The sequence below is a fragment of the Bos taurus genome, chromosome 17, assembly GCF_002263795.3.
Source record: "Bos taurus isolate L1 Dominette 01449 registration number 42190680 breed Hereford chromosome 17, ARS-UCD2.0, whole genome shotgun sequence".
Taxonomy (NCBI): domain Eukaryota; kingdom Metazoa; phylum Chordata; class Mammalia; order Artiodactyla; family Bovidae; genus Bos; species Bos taurus.
In genome coordinates this window covers 46,578,823-46,601,041 of record NC_037344.1, presented here as the reverse complement: position 1 = coordinate 46,601,041, position 22,219 = coordinate 46,578,823, and the positions used below count along the sequence as shown (strand labels likewise).

General features: G+C 45.8%; 1 protein-coding gene across 10 annotated transcripts in view; it reads right to left on the bottom strand.

Moving 5' to 3' along the window:
* Positions 1 to 22,219, bottom strand: part of RIMBP2 (RIMS binding protein 2) — a 325,528-nt gene that overhangs the window by 115,209 nt on the left and 188,100 nt on the right. For all 10 annotated transcript variants that reach the window (XM_059876305.1, XM_024977660.2, XM_059876306.1 and 7 more), the window contains exons 2-3: positions 13,072 to 13,162; positions 4,836 to 4,958 (exon numbers count right to left, since the gene is read on the bottom strand). In XM_059876305.1, the coding sequence (XP_059732288.1) occupies positions 4,836 to 4,958; positions 13,072 to 13,162 (214 nt within the window). The remainder of the gene's footprint in view (positions 1 to 4,835; positions 4,959 to 13,071; positions 13,163 to 22,219) is intronic.

The following is a 22,219-nucleotide window of genomic DNA, read 5'->3' as shown; positions in this document are numbered from 1 at the left end:
GAGCCTTAAACACTTTCACTTTCACCAAATTGGAAAAAAGGCTAATTTTGAATAGCCCTTTTATGACCATGACCAAATTATCAGAAGAACATGGTGTTTTCAACTGGTCCAAGCTGAAGCAATGTTGACAAAACATGGAGTTTCCTGGCTTGAGAGTGGTTCTTTGAAAGCAGCAAAGTTTAGCAGGTTCTGTCCAAGCACCCAGGGATTTCAGCAACTCTATCTAGATTGTCACCTCCCTGATTTTTTCCCTCCTGTTCTTAGCCCAAAAGGCTCTCAGTGCCCGGTGTAAGAAAAGGGCAGGTCCCATAAGGTTTTGCAAATTCACAAGACACGCGTTTTCCTTCAACTGCCATGGAATCAACCCCTTTACAAAGGACATGCCTCTTCTAATCTCCAGATCTTTTTTGTCTCCCTTTTTTGCATGGAGCACAAATCTTTTGTGAAAGAGCCCCGTTTGCCTCCAATAAGGCCCCTGTCCCAGGCCAGCCTGGTTGGGCATGTCCTGCATTTCAGCCCTCCTGCGGGGGCCCCATGGTTCATCCACTCATTACATGGGTACTGAGGAGAAGAACTTTATGAAGGAGTTTGGGAACAACATATACACACTGCTCTATTTAAAATTGATAACCAACAAGGGTCTCCTGTATAGCACCAGAAACTGTGCTCACTGTTATGTGGCAGCCTGGATGGGAGGAGAGTTGGGGGGAGAATGGATACATGTATATGTATGGCTGAGTCCTTTTGCTGTCCACCTGAAGCTATCACAACATTGTTAATTGGCTATAATCCAATATAAAATAAAAAGTTAAAAAAAAAAACTCAGTGCCTGGATTTGTTCCAGAAATAGAGCTGGGAGTGGATGGCATCAGGGCAGAGAGTGGAGAACAGAGGTCCAAAGAGGTGAGGGTGACCGCACGGCCTGGGCTGAGGCTAGTAAAGGCGCCAGGCTTTGGGTAAGTGAGCTGGGGCGGGAGGAAGGGTCATGTGAATGGTTTGAGGATGGTGCTGGGATCTGATTTCTATTTTTACAGTATTGCTCTGGCCGCCAAGTGAAAAATAGGACAAAACAGTAGTGGGAGCTGGTGACCAAGGGGAGACGGTGACCAGAATCCCAGGCCCATAACACTCACTTGTCCCCATGGCCCCTCACCGCCTCTAACCTCTCCTGCTCTTGCTGCCTTCCTGGTGACAAAGATGACCATGTCCACTGATGGCTGTCCATGGCCTGCTCATCAGCTAAAGTCTCATCACCCAATTCCATCCTTAGAAATGGAGCCAAAGGGAGGAGCCCAACAGGACCCCACCCTCTCTCCTCACGGACCACAATCCAGCTCCCCAGCCCCTGGGATTCCACACCCCAGAGTCCCCAAGCCTACCCTCAGCTCCTGCACAGTCCCCCTCCCCAGTCTACCCACCCCCCACCAAACGCCGATGACAGCCCTGGTGTGTACCCCCTGGACTGGAGGGCAGCCAAGGAGAGGGCTGTTTGCAGGGCACCACAGTCAGAACCTGGATGTCAACTCAGGTGTCTCCATGTGTGCAAGGCCCTGATGATGAGGCTCAAACCCCAGGTCAGACAGAAGGGTGGTGGGGCCCCGAAAGCTGGGAATGCACAGCCCTTCACCCACTCTGGATGAGAGGAAAGACTGGCCTGAAACCCAGCAGGCAGCCAGGAGACACAGAATGGAATTTCACACCCCAAAATTATAAACAGGGCTTCCTCTGCTCACAGGTAGCATCGGTGCTATTGGTCACCTCCCCCAAACACTCCAGGTGGAGCAGGCTGAATAATGTTCCCCAAGGATGTTCACCCCTCAAGTCCTGGGGAGCCTGGGACTATGTCACCTTACAGGACAAAGGGATTTTCACTGGGATTAAGTTAAAGATTTGAGATGGGGAGATTGTCCAAGTGGGCCGAGTGTCATCACAGGTTCCTGACATGAGGGAGGCAAGTAGTCAGAGAAGAGAGAAGATGCTAATTGCTGGCTTTGCAGGGAGGGGCAGGAACCAGGAGCAGCTGTCAGAAGGTGGGGACAGCAGGAAATGGTCTCCCTATAACCTTCTGAGAGGCAGGCAGTTCTACTGACACCTTGATTTTAGCCTGTGTGACTCATTTTGGATCTGACCTCCTGAAGTGTAAGAGAATATATTTGTTGACTCACAGGCTTGGACAATGAACCTATGGTTGCTAAAAGGAAGGATGGGGGGAGGGGATAGTTAGGGAGTTTGGGATGGACATGTGCACACTGCTTTATTTAAAATGGGTAACCAACAAGGACCTACTGTATAGCATCCAGAATTCTGTTCAAAGTTATGTGGCAGCCTGGATGGCAGGGGGTTTGGGGGAGAACAGATACATATATATGTATGGCTGAGTCCCTTCACTGTTCACCTGAAGCTGTTACAACTCCGTTTGTTAATCGGCTATGTGTGTGTGCATGTGCTAAGTCGATTCAGTCGTGTCCGACTCTCTGATCCTATGGATCATAGCCTGCCAGGCTCCTCTGTCCATGGGATTCTCCAGGCAAGAATACTGGAGGCAGTTGTCATGCCCTCCTCCAGGGGATCTTCCTGACCCAGGGATCAAATCCACGTCTCTTATACGTCTCCCGAGTTGGCAGGTGGGTTCTTTACCACTAGCTTGGGAAGTCCTAATCAGCTATGTGCTGTGCTGTGCTTAGTTGCTTAGTTGTGTCTGACTCTTTGCAACCCTATGGACTGTAGCCCACCAGGCTTCTCTGTCCATGGGGATTCTCCAGGAAAGAACACTGGAGTGTGTTCCCATGCCCTCCTCCAGAGGATCTTCCCAACCCAGGGATAGAACTCAGGTCTCCTGCACAGAAGGCGGATTCTTTACCGTCTGAGCCACTAGGGAAGCTCCTATACCCCAATAGAAAATAAAAAGCTTTTTAAAAAAATAAATAGCTTTTGCACATCAAAAAAGAGAGAAAATACATCTGTTTTATTTTACATTGTGACAATTTGTTACAGCAACAATTAGAAGCTGACACAGTTTCTCAACCTTGGTGCCAATGACATTTTGGGCCACTTAATTCTCTGCTATGGAAGTGGTCCTGTACATTGTGGGAGGGTTAGCAACATCCCTGGCCTGTGCCCATGAGATGCCAATAGCCCCCTCCCCAGTCATGTACATCAAAAATGTCTCCAGATTGTCAAATGCCTCCTGCAGGCATAGTCACCCAGGAGGCACAGTCCCCCCAGAACCTCTACCCTACACTGTCCTTCATGGTGACTTTTCTCCAACAGACCCTCAGCAAAGCCCGTGGGTACACTCTGCTTTCCCAGCCCATCCTCCACTGACCCCACCAAACACCAAACACCACCTTTCTCAACCTCTATGGGTAGAGAGTTGAATGAGGCACAGTTTGTGCCCTCAGAGAACTCACAGTGGTCCAGGTAGCTCCTGAAATGAATAATTACATGGCATCTCACTCCATTAGGGCCATGTTCTAAATTCAGAGCAAAGGGTAAAAAGAAACATGGTCAGGGTTAGCCTTGGTCCTTCCTCCAGAGAGGGCCAGGTAGACACTCGGGGGCGTCTCAGACACCACCAGCACTGGGCATGGCTCTGTCACCTCCTGAATCACACAAGGGTGCGGTTCCGCTTTAGGGCCAGCAGAAACAATAGGGCATCTTTACTCTTAAACTGGGGACTTCACCAATGGCTGAGAGGTAAAGAATCCGCTTGCAATGCAAGAGATGTGGGTTCGATCCCTGGGTCAGGAAGATCTCCTGGAGGAGGAAATGGCAACCGACTCTAGTATTCTTGCCTGAAAAAATCCCAAGCACAGAGGAGCCTGGCGGGTTACAGTTCACAGTGTTGAAAAGAGTTGGACACGACTCAGCACGAACATGCACCTGCACTCTTAAATTGAGATGTAATTCACATACCATAGAATTCACCCTTTAAAGCGTACAATTCAGAGGTGTTGGTACATTCACAATGTTTGGTAATCATCACCCTAATTCCAGAACATTTTCATCACCCCCAAAAGAAACCCTGTATCCATTTCGCACCTCACCCTAGTCCTTACCAATCATGGATCTGAGTCCCCTCAGAGTTCTAGCAGTTCCCCCAAATAAGCTAAAGGTGGAGTTAAAATCACTTCCTGGTGCCGGACGGTGGGTGGGCGCACAGTAACTCTGTTCTGTGCTTGTGCCATACAAATGCTTAATCTATGTACTAGATTGTAGAACTGCAGGTGATTATTTTATTCTTTTATGTTAAAAATTTTTTCCCACTATGAGAATCCAATAAAATTTTAACACTTAAAAAAAGGCAATGAATTCATTCAGCTTAACTCAGTAATATCAAAAGCAAATCAACCCACCCATTAAATATTGAAGGAGATCCCAGCTCATCAGGAATGCATGAGGCTATCCAATTACCTGCAGCTTGATAAAGCAATTTTCTGACTTAGCTATTCTCTTTATAACAAAGGTCGTTAACCATCTGAAGAACAGCTTAAAATTCATGAAATCTGAAAAACCAACGTAGACACCTCTGGTCTTCAACTTAAGCCCAATTTCCATTCCGGAGTGCTGCCTAGCATCTCTTGCTCAGCTGTGTTTAACATTCTAAGAAATGGAAATGCATAATTGGTTTTACGGGATCGCTTCCAGAAACATTCAAATTTTGTTATTTATTGCTTTGTATACCACAGAAAGGGTAAAAACAGCCCCATAGAGCCCTGAATTTTTATGATTTTGAAACTCAAAAGGAGTTTCAACCACTCTCTGCTTTGGAATTCTGCGGCCCCTCCTTCCTCACGTTGACCCCCGTGGAAAGCGGAAGTGGAAGTGAGTCCTACCTTTAGGACCTGTTCTAGGTTCTCCAGCTTGGCTTGGAGCTGGTGTTTCTCCTTCACGGCCAAATCACGTTCTCTGGTCACTATGGTGAGCGTGTGTTTAAGCCGAGCATACTCTGCTTTCACCTAAAGTAGCAAGAATGGAGAGAAGGGGTGTTTACAATATGCACGGGAGCTGCAGTGGGTATTTGTCCCCAGCTGTCATCTGTCACTTCCCCTTTAAGTTCTTTTTGGAGACTTCCCCTCCCTCATCCTCAGTCCTGGACTTCGTAGTGGGTCCACTCCTGCTGGGGTGAATACGTGTGACCAAGGGCTGGCCAATCAGCACACAGCTTCTCTTTGCATCCCACCCATCCTCACCACAGCCACAGTGATTGGATCAGGTCTGGAGATGTGACCAAGGCGTAGCCAATCAGTATAATCCCATCCCCTGGATGTGAGGATTGGGAGAGAAGGGGCATAGAACCCAAGTAGCATCCACAGAGAATGAGATACTAGACTGTGTAGGAATCTGGGAAGAGATTCCTTGGGAAGAGATTCACCCACTGTACTTGGAAAGTTAAAGACAAAGGTTGGAGCTACACTGCTATTTGCATTCATGAGGGAAGAACTCATCTGAGAATAGACTCTGGAGATGTAGAGGAAGAAGCAGGGTCCTAATGACATTGTATGAGCAACTAGATCAAGCTGTGCCTGAAGCTAATGCTTTCCTTTCTAGTTACTTGGGCCAATAGATTCCCTTGGTTTACTTGTGTCCATTTGAATTGTCTTCTGTCCCTTTGAACTGAAAGTGCTGACAGACACAAAATGTTACTCAAATTGTGTAGCCATACTAAATTCTTTTGCCTAAAATTTCACCTCTGTCATAAAAGTGGACAAAAATGGCAACAAAGCACCACATGGATTTGGATGATGGATGCTCCAATAACCTCAGAAACCATGTCCATTTTCAGCCCAGAACCCCTAGGACTCCCATGTTTAAAACTTATCTGGGAGGCTCTACTAATCCTCATTCTCTCCTCTAGCTTCTTTGAAACAGACAAGGGCATGCCCTTGATGAGAGAAGTTACCTGATTTCTTCTCCATTATTTTTTCATTGTGCAGCATGCTTTATTCCAACCACGGAATTTTAATTTCTTCCCCTCCTCCCCAAACATTACAACATGAATTATGGCTTCAATAACAGACTGTCACAAAGTCATGGGTTTTTTTGCCTTTTTTTTTTTTTTGTAGCTACATAAGTCCTTTCTGTTTCAAATGCTTTATGTACGATCTTCGTGTAACCTGACAGTTTCTGTGGCACAGAAAGAAAAGAAGGCGCCCACTTGGCATTCGTAAATGGAGCAGGGTTACAGGGAAGCTGTTATTAAGAGGTCGTGGAGAGGTCTGATTCACAGAAGTATTTTCGTGCCATTTTGCTACAGTGTGATGCATCAAGCAATGAACTCAGGGGGAAATTCAAATGCTACCTGGTGAAAATGTCATGACCTAATGGAACTAAGCAGAACCCGCATTTGAACCTCAACTCCAGGTTTGCTGAAAGCCTTCGCTTCTCATGTCCTGGCTAATCAAGGAAATTAGACTTGGAAACAGTATCCAAAAGCCCTGATTCCAGTCTTGCACCATAGCCAGCAGAAGCCTTCTAGAATAGAAGTCAGATCTTGCTGCTCGCTGATTAAAAACTCCCAGGGCTGCCATGGAAATCAAGTCCAAATTCCTAATGTGGCCCCAAAGTCCTGCAGCATCTGGCCTACCCACCTCTCCGATCTGACCTATTACTATCCACCATGCTCAGTCACTTTGGCCTCTTTTAATACCTTGAACAAGCCAGGCTTATTCCTGCCCCAGGGCCTTTGAACGTGCTGTTACCATTGTGGCACCTCCCATGCCACCCCCACTCTCTGCTCATCAATTACGTCACTCCAGACAAGCCCTTGAGGTACTGATACCCTCCCTACTTGTCTGTCTTCGTCACTCTTGCCATTTCCCCTGCTTTATTTTCCATGGGCATTTATCACTATCTGAAATTATTATATGAGCAGTTTACATTTTTTCTCAGGGTTGTGCCTCATTAGAATGCAAGCTCCGATGGGACCAGAATTTTCTTTAGTGATCCAATTCCCTGTTGTCAGAGTAGAGAAATAGAATGAATAGCCAAAGCCCATGTAAGTCAGGTATTTTCAAGAAACTCAAACTCATAGTTTGTAGGGAAGCTGAGTTGGGTTTCAGGTTCCATTTGCCAGCCTCATTTATTTCTGTATATTTAGTTATTATCCAGCCCCTTATAAGAGCACAGGGCAGTCAGGAATCATCCTGCCAGGGGCACTGCCCAGGGCTTTGGTCAAGAATAGCCAATCCCCTTTATGTTTTATCATAGGTTATATGAAACTCCAATACTTTGGCCACCTCATGCGAAGACTTGACTCATTGGAAAAGACTCTGATGTTGGGAGGGATTGGGGGCAGGAGGAGAAGGGGACGACAGAGGATGAGATGGCTGGATGGCATCACTGACTCGATGGACGTGAGTCTGAGTGAACTCCGGGAGTTGGTGATGGACAGGGAGGCCTGGCGTGCTTCGATTCATGGGGTCACAAAGAGTCGAACACGACTGAGTGACTGCACTGAACTGCTATATATATTTTTTAATTGGAGGATAATTGCTTTACAGTGTTGTGTTATTTTCTACTGTGCAACAGCTGTGAATCAGCTAGCTATAGTTATACATATATCCCCTCCCTGTTGAGCCTCCCTCCCATCCACCCATCCCACCCCTCTAGGTCATCATAGAACAACAGCTGAGCTCCCTATGATAAACCATGATGGAAAAGACTATTAAAAACAGAATACATATATATATATAATCTAATCACTTTGCTGTATAACAGGAGTTAAAAACATTGCAAATTAACTATACTTCAATAAAAATAAAAAGATTTTTAAAAACATTAAAATAATAATAGTCGATCCCCAACCTGCAGACAGACGACAACCCAGAAGTGAATCTGCAAACTGACTGGCAGCCGCCAGACCTGTGCTTCCGCAGGGATGTTGCCAACAGCGGACAGAACAGATGTACGTTAGAGGGTCAGGCCCACCCCAAAATCCCATTTACCCCACGTGGAGCTAAAATGTTGTGCTTTTGTTGTAGCTTATATTGTGTTCATTGTAGTGACAACAGAAAGCAATTGTTGGTGGGGAAAAAAAGCGCCGAGTTTTATTTGTCTTGAAGACAATGCTTTACAGGACAGCTCAGGATAAGCAAGAATCTGCAGAGGACTTCTGGGCCACTAGAAGGCTCTGCAAGTTGTTGGTGCTCGTGCCTTAATACATCAAATACGCTTCATCTCAGGCCATGATTGTGGTTTTGCATTTCTTTGACTTAAAAGTTTCTCCATCGTGTCCCCTTTACGGTCACAGTTATGGAATGATTAAGGTCACTTCCCTGGTTTGCAACAATGGAAAGAAAGTTGGTTGGTTAGGAGGGATGGGGTAGACAAAGGGATTGACTGGGGACAGGGGTGGACTGAGATAGGCTAAATTAAGACCCACAAGGAAGTCCGCATCCTAATCCTGGAGCCTGTGAATGTTGCCTCATATGCAAAAAGGACTTGGAAGGAGTGATTAAGGATCTTGAGATTGTCCTGGGTTATCTTAGTGGCTCCAGTGTAATAATGACAAGGGTCCTGATGAGAGGAATGCAATATGAAGATGCTACCTTGCTGGCTTTGGAGATGGAGGAAGGGCCCAGGGACCAAGGAATGAGGGCACCTCTAGAAGCTGGAAGACATGAGAATGTGATTCTCTCCTGGAGCCTGCAGGAGTGCAGCCCTGTAGACACCTTGATTCTAGGACTTCTGACACTAGCCAGTCTGGTTCCATTGTTTCCACAATATAGACAGGAGATGAAAAAGGAAGTGTTGAAAACATGAGCTTAAACTGGTCTTGGAAATCTCAAAGACTAACCTCTCCCATGAAAAAATGCTGTTTGTGGTAATCTCCACTCTTTCCCAGACTTCCCTGGTGGCTCAGATGGCAAAGAATCTGCCTGTAATGCAAGAGACCTGAGTCCCATTCCTGGGTCAGGAAGATCCCCTGAAGGAGGGCATAACAACCCACTTCAGTATCCTTGCCTGGAGAATCTCATAGGCAGAGGAGCCTGGTGGGCTACAGTCCATGGGGTCACAAAGAGTTGGACACTACTGAAGTGACTTAGCACATGTGCCCCTACACACTCAATGAGAAAGTAGCCTGCACCTCCAACTGGCTATAAGAACGGCTACCCAGTTTGGGGAGAATTTAATGGGCTCCTTTGAACCCAAGTGAGTGAAAAATTTGGAATCTTTTTTTTTTTTTTTTTTTGAAGTTGGGTTTGCAGGATGGGGAACACATGTAAGCCCGTGGCGGATTCATGTTGATGTGTGGCAGAATCAATACAATATTGTAAAGTATTTAGCTTCCAATTAAAATAAATTAATTTAAATTAAAAAAAATAAATAAAGTTGGGTTTGCAGGCATCAGGGGCTCTGACCTATCCTTTGCACTGTGTCCTGGATTCCTGGTTCATTTGTTTCATTCCACGGGGAGGCCTGCCCAGTAGAATTCAACTCAATATTCTAAATATTTCCATAACCAATTTTGCACCTAAGAGACAATCCCTTCTGGGCAGGCTTCGGGGAAGACACTGACCCTGTATCCCTGTACTTTAATAATTAAGAGCTCTGATCATTAATTTTACGTACTTAATCAAGGCTACTAAAAAGCAGATTGCAAATCCAGCCTGAGTCAGCTGTGGGAATTGGGAATTCCCAGACTTCTTCCGGAGAACCAGATGAAACACTTCCTTGTGTTTCTATAGGTCTCGGGGATGCCCCCCCCCCACAATGGATCTGGGGCTGTGGTTGAATTCTTTCACCATCAACATGAACCAACCCTCCCCTTGTACCTCCCCAAGTTACGCTGGGACACAGACACTGGTCTCCCAAGGCAGTCTTTCAGGACCTGCTGTTTCCCACCGTGACTCCCCTGAAGACACCCTGCTCGGGCATCCCAAGGGAACGCACAGCCCTGTAAGCCTGGGAAGGGGCGGGACAAATATGGTGTCTATGGCACCACCAGGCTCCCCACCCCCTCTCTGCAAGCTCTGCTATTCCAGTCTGTGCCTGTGAGTCACTCCGTGCCTTCACATCCCCCTGCAGTGCCGAGGGGAGCTCATTTTCTGGGCCTTGAAGCTTTGCTTAAAAGGTCAAGATGTGAAGGCAGCAGGGGAAGGAGTTTCAAACCTTAATGAAAAAAATTATGTCAGTTTTGGTGAGAGTTCTATGGGAACAGGGGTGCCCATCAGGGTGCTGGGAGAGCCAGGTTTGGGAATGAGATGCTGGTGATGCTTGACCCTGGGACTCCACCCTGCCACCACTGACCAGCATAGGCGACACCGCCACTGGGCTCCTCTGGCTCTGCCCTCACCAAGGGACTCAGACTCCGGGCGCAGGACCCTAGCTGAGGAGCAGACAGATGCCCACATGGAGTGAACTTGGTGAAAGCGAGGAAGGCATTCTAGGATCAACCCTCCCTCCAGCCAACTCCCTCCAGCCCTGTGGTTAGTTTGCTTCTGATGCCCAAAACATCACCATTATTTTTCATTTCTGTTTTTGTTTAAGTAAAAAAGATGCCGGGACTGAGAAGGTCACGAAGCCTCATTATGGATTCGCACCTCAGGGTGCGTGAGTTTATCAGAGCCTTACCTGAGAGCAGGTTTGGAAAGGAAAGAGGACAGAAGGCAAAGGGGCTGGCAGGAATATGGAGGAAAGAATTTAAAGGGAGAGTTGGAGTCGTACTGAAAGCACATCTTTTTGATAAAATTATGGTAAAATACACATAACGTGGGGCTTTCTGGTGGCTCAGATGGTAAAGAATTTGCCTGCAATGCAGGAGACCTGGGTTTGATCCCTGGGTTAGGAAGATCCCCTGGAGAAGGAAATAGCTACCCACTCCAGTATTCTTGCCTGGAGAAACCCACGAACAGAGGAGCCTGGTGGGCTGCAGTCCATGGGGTCACAAAGAGTCGGACACGACTGAGTGACTAACACACACATGACATCAAATTTACTGTCTTAATGTTTTCGAGTGTATAGCTCAGTGGCATGAAGTATGCTCACACTGTCATGGAACCATCACTAACACCCATCTACAAAACTTTTCATCTTCCCAAACTGAAACTCTGTCCTGCTTAGACACTAACTCCCCCTCCCCCTCCCCAAGCCCCTGCCTCCCACTACCCTGCTTTCTGTCTCTATGAGTCTGACTCCGCTAGGGACATTATATGGGTGGAATCATACAGTATCTGTCCTTCTGGACTGGCTTATTTCACTGAACATAATGTCTTCAAGGTTCATCCATGTTGCGGTAGGTGTCAGAACTTCCTTCACTTTAAGGTTGAGTAATAATAGTCCATTGTGTGTATATATAATTAATTCCCAGGTGGCACTAGTGGTAAAGAATCCACCTGCCAATGCAGGAGACTTAAGAGATGCAGGTTCAATCCCTAGGTGGAGAAGATCCCCTGGAGGAGGGTGTGGCCTCCCACTCCAATAGGGTTGGCCAAAAAGTTTGTTAGCGTTTTTTGGTAAGATGTTATATAAAAAAAAATCTACCCATATATGTACACACACACACACATATATATACTGCATGCTATATAACATTTGTTGATATTCATTCATAGATGGTTACTTGGGTTGCTTCCATCTTTTGGCTATTGTGAATAATGCTGCTATAAACATGAAAAGACAAATATCTCTTCTTAATCCTGTTTTTAATCCTTTGGGTATATCTCCAGGAGTGAAATTGCTGGATCATGGGGTAATTCTATTCTTAATTTGTTAAGGATCTGCCATCCTGTTTTCCGTAGTCATTGCCCCATTTTATATTCCCACCAACAGGGCACAAGGGCTCCAATTTCTTCACATCCTCTCCAACACTTCTTATTTCCTGAAAAGCAGATCTTTTTTTTTTTTTCCTTAAAAAAAAAAAAAAGGCGGTGGCGGGGGGTGGCAAACAGGAAGGCAGGAAAAGAAGTGTAAAATCAAAAAAGCTCTATTTTTATAGTAAATTTAGGACTCAGTTATTCTTTGAAATAAACATTCTGTAATTATGGAAAGTTAAGCAATTAGCAATTTCAAACCACCAACTGATCGTTAACTAATATTCACCGAGTACCTACAATGTTTCCTGAGATAGGTACTGGGGATACTGTGATGAATAAGATGGCAAAGACCTCTGCTACCTAGGAGCTGACATTATTGCAGGGTGGACAGACAGACACATAAGTGAAGATGTGATCAATCAACAAAGTGATGAGACACACAAGAAGATAAAAGCTGAGGGGAAGCCACATAATTAAAGGAAGGGGATGGGTAGCTGGAGGCAGTGAAGGTCTAGCGAGGAGGCAACTGACCATGAAGAGCAAGAGGCTGGTGGCTGTTTGAAAAGGAGGGAGCAGAGTTCTAAGCAGAGAAAGTCATGGCACACTGAGACCAGCTTGGTGGTCGGAGGAGCAAAAAGAAGGTCAGCGTGAACAGAACTTCAGGAATCAAAGATGGAGAGGCAGATGACAAGGCTGAGCAAGACGGCAGCCACAGGGAGGAGTTTTGTTGTTATTTTGGGAGAAGGTTTTTACTCCGAGGAGCAACGTAGTCTGGTTTGAGTCACAGGATCACTCTAGATCATGCTGGAAACTGATTGTAGGACATGAAGAAGGGAGGTTAGACAGGCCAATTAGGAGACTGTTTCACCATTCAGGCAGGAGAAAATGGCAGCCTGTGCTTGTGGGACACAGTGGGGTTGGAAATGGGAGGGCTGGGGGCTGTCAGAGAGTGAGGTGTAAAGGAAGCATAAAGGACCACTCAGAGCATCTAGGCCTGAGCAGTTGGAGGGATGGCCATTTACTGGGATGAGAAAAACTAGGAGAGGCAATGGTTTGGTGGAGAGGACATGGCAAGTTTTGTTCTGGCCCCTTTGTGACTGAATAGACCTCTACGTGGGGATGCCTAGCAGACAGCAAATGAAACATTTCTCTAGGGCTTTGTGCAGTGGCCACATGATGAAATAGAAGAGGTGTAACCAGGGTCCCAGCCACTCTCGTTTGGGTGGAGTTCAGTGAGTCATCCCCTTCCACCTTCCCTGGGCTCCTCCCTGACACCCCAGCTCCCAGTGGCCTGTTGATGGTGGTGGCCAGTTACCTTGTCGAGCTGGCGGGCCCTTGCGGGAAGGCCTGCATAATGGGGCCTCAGGCGATGGTCTCCTTGGGCAGCCTTCCTTAAGTGCATTTTCCTAGAACAAAAGGAAAGGGCATCGTGAGATGGCATTGTAGCACACAGATGGGGGTGAAGGGTTCTGATTTGAAATCAGATTGGGGTTAGGTGTGATTCTGTGATTCACAAGCCTCGCGGCGTGGGATGCATTTCTTTTCCTCTTTCCAAGCCATGAGTTTCTGAGTCTATAAAACGGGAGGAGTGATACTTTATGATGATGTTATGAGTGGATAATAAAATAATTTCTATAAAGCCTGTAGTGAAGTGTCCAGAAGATAAATCACATCTGATACACTGTGTGCTGACCTGCACTGCACTCTTGTGTCCTAAAGAGGCAACGGAACTGCTCTTCATCTGGAGTTATGTCAAGCTCTGACCTGCCCCCTTTCCTCACAAGCACTGCTCCAAACATATCGCCATAATAAACAATACAGAAAACACTTAGAGGTTTGTCTTGCTCAAAAAGAAGGCAAAAAAAAAAAAAAATCTATGAGGACTATGGAAGGCTGGAGCACATGTCAAGAGTGGAACTCCTGGGACTCGCTGGATTCTGAGTCCAGAAAATTCTGAGTTCTCTCCTCTGCCTAATTTTCCAGGTAGAGAAAATTAGGAGTCCAATTATTTTAGGCTATGAAGAAGTGAAAGTGTCCTACCTGAGGCTAGAGACTTGAGCCAAGGTACTGCCTGAACCAAGGCTGAGGTCAAGTCCCCAACTCCCAAAGGAGGCTGACCAGAGCTCTGGAACAGACAAGGTAGTGCAGTGGAGAGGCAGGGAGACCAGACCCACTGGCTCAGTGGCATCACCTGTGCAGGAACTCTGAGCTACCAACAACAGAACCCAATTCAAGACCAGGAGCACCCATGGGATGGTACAGAATGACAAAGAAGGAAGACAAGAGCAGAGAGTGAGCACAGACAAGGAGAGAGAGATAGGGGGTAAAAATCTCCCAAAATAGATGAGTCTGAAAACAGAAATTCCAAAACACAGAAAGAAAACTCACACTGCTAAACAGATTTAACAAAACCAGTAACCGGGATGAACTGACTCCAGAAGAAATAAAAATAATGAAGTGATCTGAAAATGACGCATCAGTGAGCAAGTTGAGGGTTCTCACAAAGATAAAGAATGACACCCGTTAAAAAGCACAAGGAAGAAGCAACAGGGACAGTTAGTGTCCCACGGTGGGAGGTGACAGCAATAGCCACATGCAATCATGTCTGCAGGTTTCTTTGCTTGATTCTTCAAGTGTGTTCTCTGTTCATCTCCTAAGAGAGTTCCTATCTGGGGATCACCCACATCTGAATTGACTTGGGAATCTCCTCTGTAATACTTCAAGAGGTCTGAACTCGGGCTCATTCACACTCACAATAAGAAAGAAACAGGAACCATAGGGTTACAGACACCTCCCACAAGGAGAAAGGGTCCTCCTGCTGTTTTCAGGTCCTATATTTCAGTCAAGCCCCTTACCCTAGGCCAGAGTCATTACAGTCTCCTCCCCTTATGGTATCTTCTGTGTTTGGTTCTGGAGAACAATGATCCCCAGCCTATGAGAAACTGCTTCCCTCCTCTGAGATGTTCCCAAAGGCATAAATTCATTCCCCCTTTCTTACGTAAAGCAACCACAATGTAATCCCCTGCTGGCTCCTTGGGGGACCTGGAGACATTGTGGGATATCCCACATGAGAACCACTGGCAATCACAAGGAATAGGTACATTCACCCACACCCCTCACTCTTGACCTTGGAAGTCTTGGATACCCCAAGGTGAAATAAAGGCAGCCATGTCTCAGAGAATTACAGGAGAAACTCATGTTTTTTTAAAGCAGGAGTTGATATTATTATATTATTTTTTAAAGACTTTTTTTAACATGGGCCATTTTTAAAGCTTGTATTGAATTTGTTACAATATTGCTTCTATTTTATGTCTTGGGTTTTTGGCCATGAGTCATGTGGGATCTTAACTCCAGGCCGGGGATTGAACCCATACCCCCTGCATTGGAAGGTGAGGTCTTCACCACTGGACAGCCAGGGAAGACCCCAGGAAAAACTTTAAGGAGGGGTTAAAATGTCAGTCCTGAAGTCATTCTGCCTAAATACAAACTCGAGCTGGTTCACGTGTAAGCCCTATGACCTCAGGCAGGTTGCCTGGTATCTCTACACTCTCTAAGATGGAAGGATGTGAAAGCACCTACTCAGCAGCCATTGGGAGGACTAAATGGGATGGTTCTCCTAGAGTACTGAGCATTTCCCTGCACACGATGGCAGCTCAAGCAAGGGTCACCTTCCCTGCTGGAGGCACCGCTCTCTGCACACCTTCCACAATCTGCCATAACCACCCACTCAATTCCTGCCACCACCTTCCTCTGCCCCTCCCCTGGAAGAGTGGACTGCAAGAAGGCAACATTGGGAAGAGAAGCAGGGCTGGCTCTTTCATCGTTTTCTAGTGGTTGTAGGAAAGTGGCATTCATCAATTTCATCTCTACTCCATCTCAGTGATTCAAGGTCAGCTGCTTAACCTGATGCAATCAATCTTCAAGAGAAAAAAGCCCAGGATCTAAATCCAGTCCAGGAAGCACCGATCCACAATATCACCAGGTAAAAGGGGAGGGAGGGGTGTACATGGCCATCTCTTCCCCCGAATTGGTCCAAGCATGAATCTGCATTGGACCACTGCATTGGGGTACCACTTACTGTACCGGTTCTCCCACCTCAAGGAACTAGGAACAGAAAGAGCTGCTGAGAAGCAAACTCAACGCCAAACAATTCTCTGCTCCACCGCAAACAGTTTAGCAGAGGCCAAACCCCCTCACACAGTGATGCTGAAAGAACCTATTCAGCACCCAACATGTCCAGGTAAAAGCCCAGAGAAGAGTGAAGAAAGATGCCACTGGAGCTACACGGACTATGTGATTCACCTGCCAAATTATAGCATCTCATTTATCCAGTCTTGTCATTTAGCCCTGAAAAACCCTAGAGGTGGGCATGGGGCAGGGGGACACATGTGGCCTCGCCCTCAATGCCGCAGTGACAGCAGACATTGGTTCTCCCCACCCCTCAGAGTAACAGGGCACGGATGCTCCTCAGACATGCATGTTTCTTGGATTGCTTAGGGGAAAATCCAGAAAATGCCTACTGCTCAGGCTTCCAGTCCCATGAAGATGCTGAGAAGCAGGAAGACTTACCCTGGAAGCTTTCATCATTGACACCGTGCAGGACCAGAGCTGCCCACCCGGGGAAGCTGTCACCGCTCCAATGAAATCTAGCCTTTCTGGATTAATCAGCACCACCAAGGAAGGGCCGCTAAGCAAGAGATAGAACACCTTACATACTGGTCGCATGCTTGAGACCAGAAGGCCCCCCAAAGATGTGGGCTTTTAGTTGCAACACGACAAAATGAGACTCGCCAACAGGCGCGGGTGCACGAGCTATGACAATTCACAGGAGAAGGAGGAGGAGGAGGAGGATGGGGTGGACTTAATATAATCTGACATTCCTGCTGAGTAATGAGGCTTTTCACAGCCCAGGGTAAAGGCGGCCGGTCACACCAGCGTCCAGATCACAGGTGTGCACACTCACCTCCCTGCCACAGAGTGATCTGTGCCCCTCTGGCATTTCCTGTGCTGGGGGTTTGACACTGTTGACTACTGGGCACATCCGAGGACCCAGGAATTGAATCTGACAGCACACGCCCACTGCCTGGAGATGCAAAGCCAGTGACTCATGCATCACCAGGACTGTGATAACAAAGAACTTTCCGAGCACCAGCTGTATGAAATCACCCTCTAAGCTCCATCTTCTTGACCTGAAATAATGATTGTGAAGAGAGGAAAACCAGCCTCTGTGTAACTGTTCGCTTCCTGGGAAATGGTCCAGCTTCCCTGTCCTTGGGAGACTCTTAGCATCATGTTGGGAGCAGACTGGATCTTGGATACTTTACATTTAAAGCCATCAAGGTAAGAGGGCTTAGGATTCACCAAACAGTGGATGCATGAGACAGGGTCTACCCTGTAGGAATCAAAACGCACAGTTTGTTGAATCTAGTTATCCCTAACCACAGATAGAAAAGGGCACGGTATTTATTTCCACTTTGCAGATAAACATTTTGAGGTTAGGACGAACTCCCAGCAGGCTGATAAGAGAGCTCTGGCATCTGAGCTGAAGAATTCTGAGGCCAATGACCCCTGAAGCCTGAGTGCAGATTAAGTGCAAACTGCCAGTGAGACTAAAGGGAGGACCCAGGACAGAGTGAGAGAAACAGAGATGTTAGAACAGGCTGAAGAAGAGGCTCCTGCAAAGGGATGGTCAGGAGTGATGGGAGACAAGTGTGTGATGTCCTAGACGCTAAGGAACCACAAACTTGACAATGAGGGTCCTGAGCATCAATTGTTGCCCAAGCCAGGTGAGGACCAAAGATGTTTAGTGGTTGAGGCACTGAAAGTGTTTCCCATGACCTCCAGGAGAGGTGCTGAGAGAGAACCTTTCTACACTGTTGGTGGGGATGTAAATTGGTGCAGCCACTATGGAAGACAGTGTGGATGTCCTTAAAAAAACTAAAAATAGACTCACCATGCATGATCCATCAATTGCACTACTGGACATATATCTGGAGAAAACTGTGATTCAGAAAGATACATGCACCACAATGTTCAAATAAGCACTATTTATAATAGTCAAACCATGGAAGCAACCTAAATGTCCATTGATAGATGAGTGGATAAAGATGTGGTACATATGTACAGTGGAATATTACTTAGCCATAAAAAAGAATGTAATAATGCCATTTCCAGCAATATGGATGGACCTAGAGACTATTATACTAAATGAAGTAAGTCAGAAAGAAAAAGTCAAATATCATATGATATCACTTATATGTGGAATCTTAAAAAAATGATCAGATCAGATCAGTTGCTCAGTCGTGTCCGACTCTTTGTGACCCCATGAATCGCAGCATGCCAGGCCTCCCTGCCCATCACCAACTCCCGGAGTTCACTCAGACTCATGTCATCGAGTCAGTGATGCGATTCAGCCATCTCATCCTCTGTCATCCCCTTCTCTTCTTGACCCCAATCCCTCCCAGCATCAGAGTCTTTTCCAATGAGTCAACTCTTCACATCAGGTGGCCAAAGGACTGGAGTTTCAGCTTTAGCATCAGTCCTTCCAAAGAAATCCCAGGGCTGATCTCCTTCAGAATGGACTGGTTGGATCTCCTTGCAGTCCAAGGGACTCTCAAGGGTCTTCTCCAACACCACAGTTGAAAAGCATCAATTCTTTGGTGCTCAGCCTCCTTCACAGTCCAACTCTCACATCCATACATGACCACTGGAAAAACCATAGCCTTGACTAGATGGACCTTTGTGGGCAAAGTAATGTCTTTGCTTTTCAATATGCTATCTAGGTTGGTCATAACTTTCCTTCCAAGGAGTAAGTGTCTTTTAATTTCATGGCTGCAGTCATCATCTGCAGTGATTTTGGAGCCCAGAAAAATAAAGTCTGACACTCTTTCCACTGTTTCCCCATCTATTTCCCATGAAGTGATGGGACTGGATGCCATGATCTTAGTTTTCTGAATGTTGAGCTTTAAGCCAACTTTTTCACTCTCCACTTTCACCTTCATCAAGAGGCTTTTTAGTTCCTCTTCACTTTCTGCCATAAGGGTGGTGTCATCTGCATATCTGAGGTTATTGATATTTCTCCCGGCAATCTTGATTCCAGCTTGTGTTTCTTCCAGCCCAGCATTTCTCATGATGTACTCTGCATATAAGTTAAATAAATAGGGTGACAATATACAGCCTTGACGTACTCCCTTTCCTATTTGGAACCAGGCTGTTGCTCCATGTCCAGTTCTAACTGTTGCTTCCTGACCTGCATACAAATTTCTCAAGAGGCAGATCAGGTGGTCTGGTATTCCCATCTCTTTCAGAATTTTCCACAGTTTATTGTGATCCACACAGTCAAAGGCTTTGGCATAGTCAATAAAGCAGAAATAGATGTTTTTCTGAAAATGCTCTTGCTTTTTCGATGATCCAATGGATGTTGGCAATTTGATCTCTGGTTCCTCTGCCTTTTCTAAAACCAGCTTGAACATCAGGAAGTTCACAGTTCACATATTGCTGAAGCCTGGCTTGGAGAATTTTAAGCATTACCTTACTAGCATGTGAGATGAGTGTAATTGTGCGATAGTTTGAGCATTCTTTGGCATTGCCTTTCTTTGGGATTGGAATGAAAACTGACCTTTTCCAGTCCTGTGGCCACTGCTGAGTTTTCCAAATTTGCTGGCATATTGAGTGCAGCACTTTCACAGCATCATCTTTCAGGACCTGGAACAGCTCAACTGTAATTCCATCACCTCCACTAGCTTTGTTCGTAGTGATGCTTTCTAAGGCCCACTTGACTTCACATTCCAGGATGTCTGGCTCTAGGTCAGTGATCACACTATCGTGATTATCTGGGTCGTGAAGATCTTTTTTGTACAGTTCTTCTGTGTACTCTTGCCATCTCTTCTTAATATCTTTTGCCTCTGTTAGGTCCATACCATTTCTGTCCTTTATCGAGCCCATCTTTGCATGAAATGTTCCTTTGGTATCTCTGATTTTCTTGAAGAGATCTCTAGTCTTTCCCATTCTGTTGTTTTCCTCTATTTCTTTGCCTTGATCGCTGAAGAAGGCTTTCTTATCTCTTCTTGCTATTCTTTGGAACTCTGCATTCAGATGTTTACATCTTTCCTTTTCTCCTTTGCTTTTCGCTTCTCTTCTTTTCACAGCTATTTGTAAGGCCTCCCCAGACAGCCATTTTGCTTTTTTGCATTTCTTTTCCATGGGGATGGTCTTGATCCCTGTCTCCTGTACAATGTCACGAACCTCATTCCATAGCTCATCAGGCACTCTATCTATCAGATCTAGGATCTTAAATCTATTTCTCACTTCCACTGTTAAGAAATGGAGTAGCCATCATGGTCAACAAAAGAGTCTGAAATGCACTACTTGGATGCAATCTCAAAAACGACAGAATGATCTCTGTTCGTTTCCAAGGCAAACCATTCAATATCACAGTAATCCAAGTCTATGCCCCAACCAGTAACGCTGAAGAAGCTGAAGTTGAATGGTTCTATGAAGACCTACGAGACCTTTTAGAACTCACACTCCAAAAAGATGTCCTTTTCATTATAGGGGACTGGAATGCAAAAGTAGGAAATCAAGAAACACCTGGAGTAACAGGCAAATTTGGCCTTGGAATACGGAATGAAGCAGGGCAAAAACTAATAGAGTTTTGCCAAGAAAATGCACTGGTCATAGCAAACACCCTCTTCCAACAACACAAGAGAAGATTCTACACATGGACATCACCAGATGGTCAACACCGAAATCAGACTGATTATATTCTTTGCAGCCAAAGATGTAGAAGCTCTTTACAGTCAACAAAAACAAGACCAGGAGCTGACTGTGGCTCAGACCATGAACTCCTTATTGCCAAATCCAGACTTAAATTGAAGAAAGTAGGGAAAACCACTAGACCATTCAGGTATGACCTAAATCAAAAAAATGATATGAATAAACTTATAAAACAGAAGCAGACTCACAGACACAGAAAAAAAACTTATGGTTAATGAAGGGGAAAGATAGAGAGGGATAAACTTGGGATTAACCTTTACACACCAGTAGCTCAGTGGTAAAGATCTGCCTGCTAATGCAGGAGACGCAGGAGACATAAGTTTGATCCCTGGGTCAGGAAGATGCCCTGAAGAAGGAAATAGAAACCCACTCCAGTATTCTTTCTTGGAAAATCCCTTGGACAGAGGAACCTGGTGGGCTACAGTCTATGAGGTTGCAAAGAGTCAGACAGGACTGAGCTACTGAACGACAATAAATGTATGAATAGAAAACAACACAGATCTACTGTACAGCACAGGGAACTATATTCAATATCTTATAATAACCTATAATGGAAACGCATCTGAAAAAGAATATATATATATATATATATTTAACTGTATCACTTTAAACTATATTCAATTTTTTTAAGTTTTTAAAAATTTTTAAATAAAATAAAAATAAAAAGAGAGGTGCTGAGGAGGGACTAGCAGAGGTCACCTTGTGACTGATGGGAAAGAAAGAGGTCCAGAAACTGAGGGGTGATAGTTCTTGAAAGAACACTGGGTTGAAAAGGAGGAGTGAGACAAAGATGAACCTCCTAGGGACACGGGCGACCACGGGAAAGTGAAGATACAGGCTTTGGAAGCAGCAGTGTGGGAGGTAACAAAAACCAGCGACTCCATCTTTCCACTGCAAGTAAATGGATGTTGGAGGGGATAGACCCTCCAGGGAAATCCAGTTACAGCTGCAGGCAGTCATGCTCACGCAAGCAGCAGGAGATGAAAACAGGCACACTGGGAAATGGCAAGGGGTGGGAGAGGATCACAAAGCACTTTGGGGATGAGAGCACTTGAGGAGAGATGAATGAACATTCAATTTCGCTGCAGCTGCAATTCATGGAGCTTCTACTCTGAACTGGGAGCTGATCTAAGCCCTTTGCTTTCTTCTTCTTCTTTCTAAAAGCTCATCCAATTCTCATAACATCCCTGTGAGGGGGACATTGCTATTCCCGCTTGGTGCACACGGGAACTAAGGCGCCAAGAGTTAAGTAACCTGAATAAGTAGCCTCCACGTAGCAGGTGGCGAGATTTGAGCCCAGGTGGGGATGCTCATGAGCACTGCACCACACTGATCCCTGCACGCCCAAAACCCCACATTCTTTTTCTGAAGAACAAGGTCCTGCAGCTTTCCTGGTCCTGAGAGCTGTCAATGGGCTCAGAAAGGCCTCCAGTTGGGAGGAGTGGGGATTCTGAGAGACCTGGGACAGTGTTCCTCGGGCTCCGGGCCCCAAATACAGTCTTGCGGGTGGTCTATGAAAAAAAAATGGTATTTTTTTTTATTTCTGTGAAATCCGAAAAGAATAAATATGAGCATATTTCATGCCTCCTTACCACTCAGTACTGAATTTTAAAAAAATATTTATTATTTATTTATTTGGCAGTGTTGGGTCTTAGCTGTGGCATGTAGACTCGGTTGCAGCATGTGGA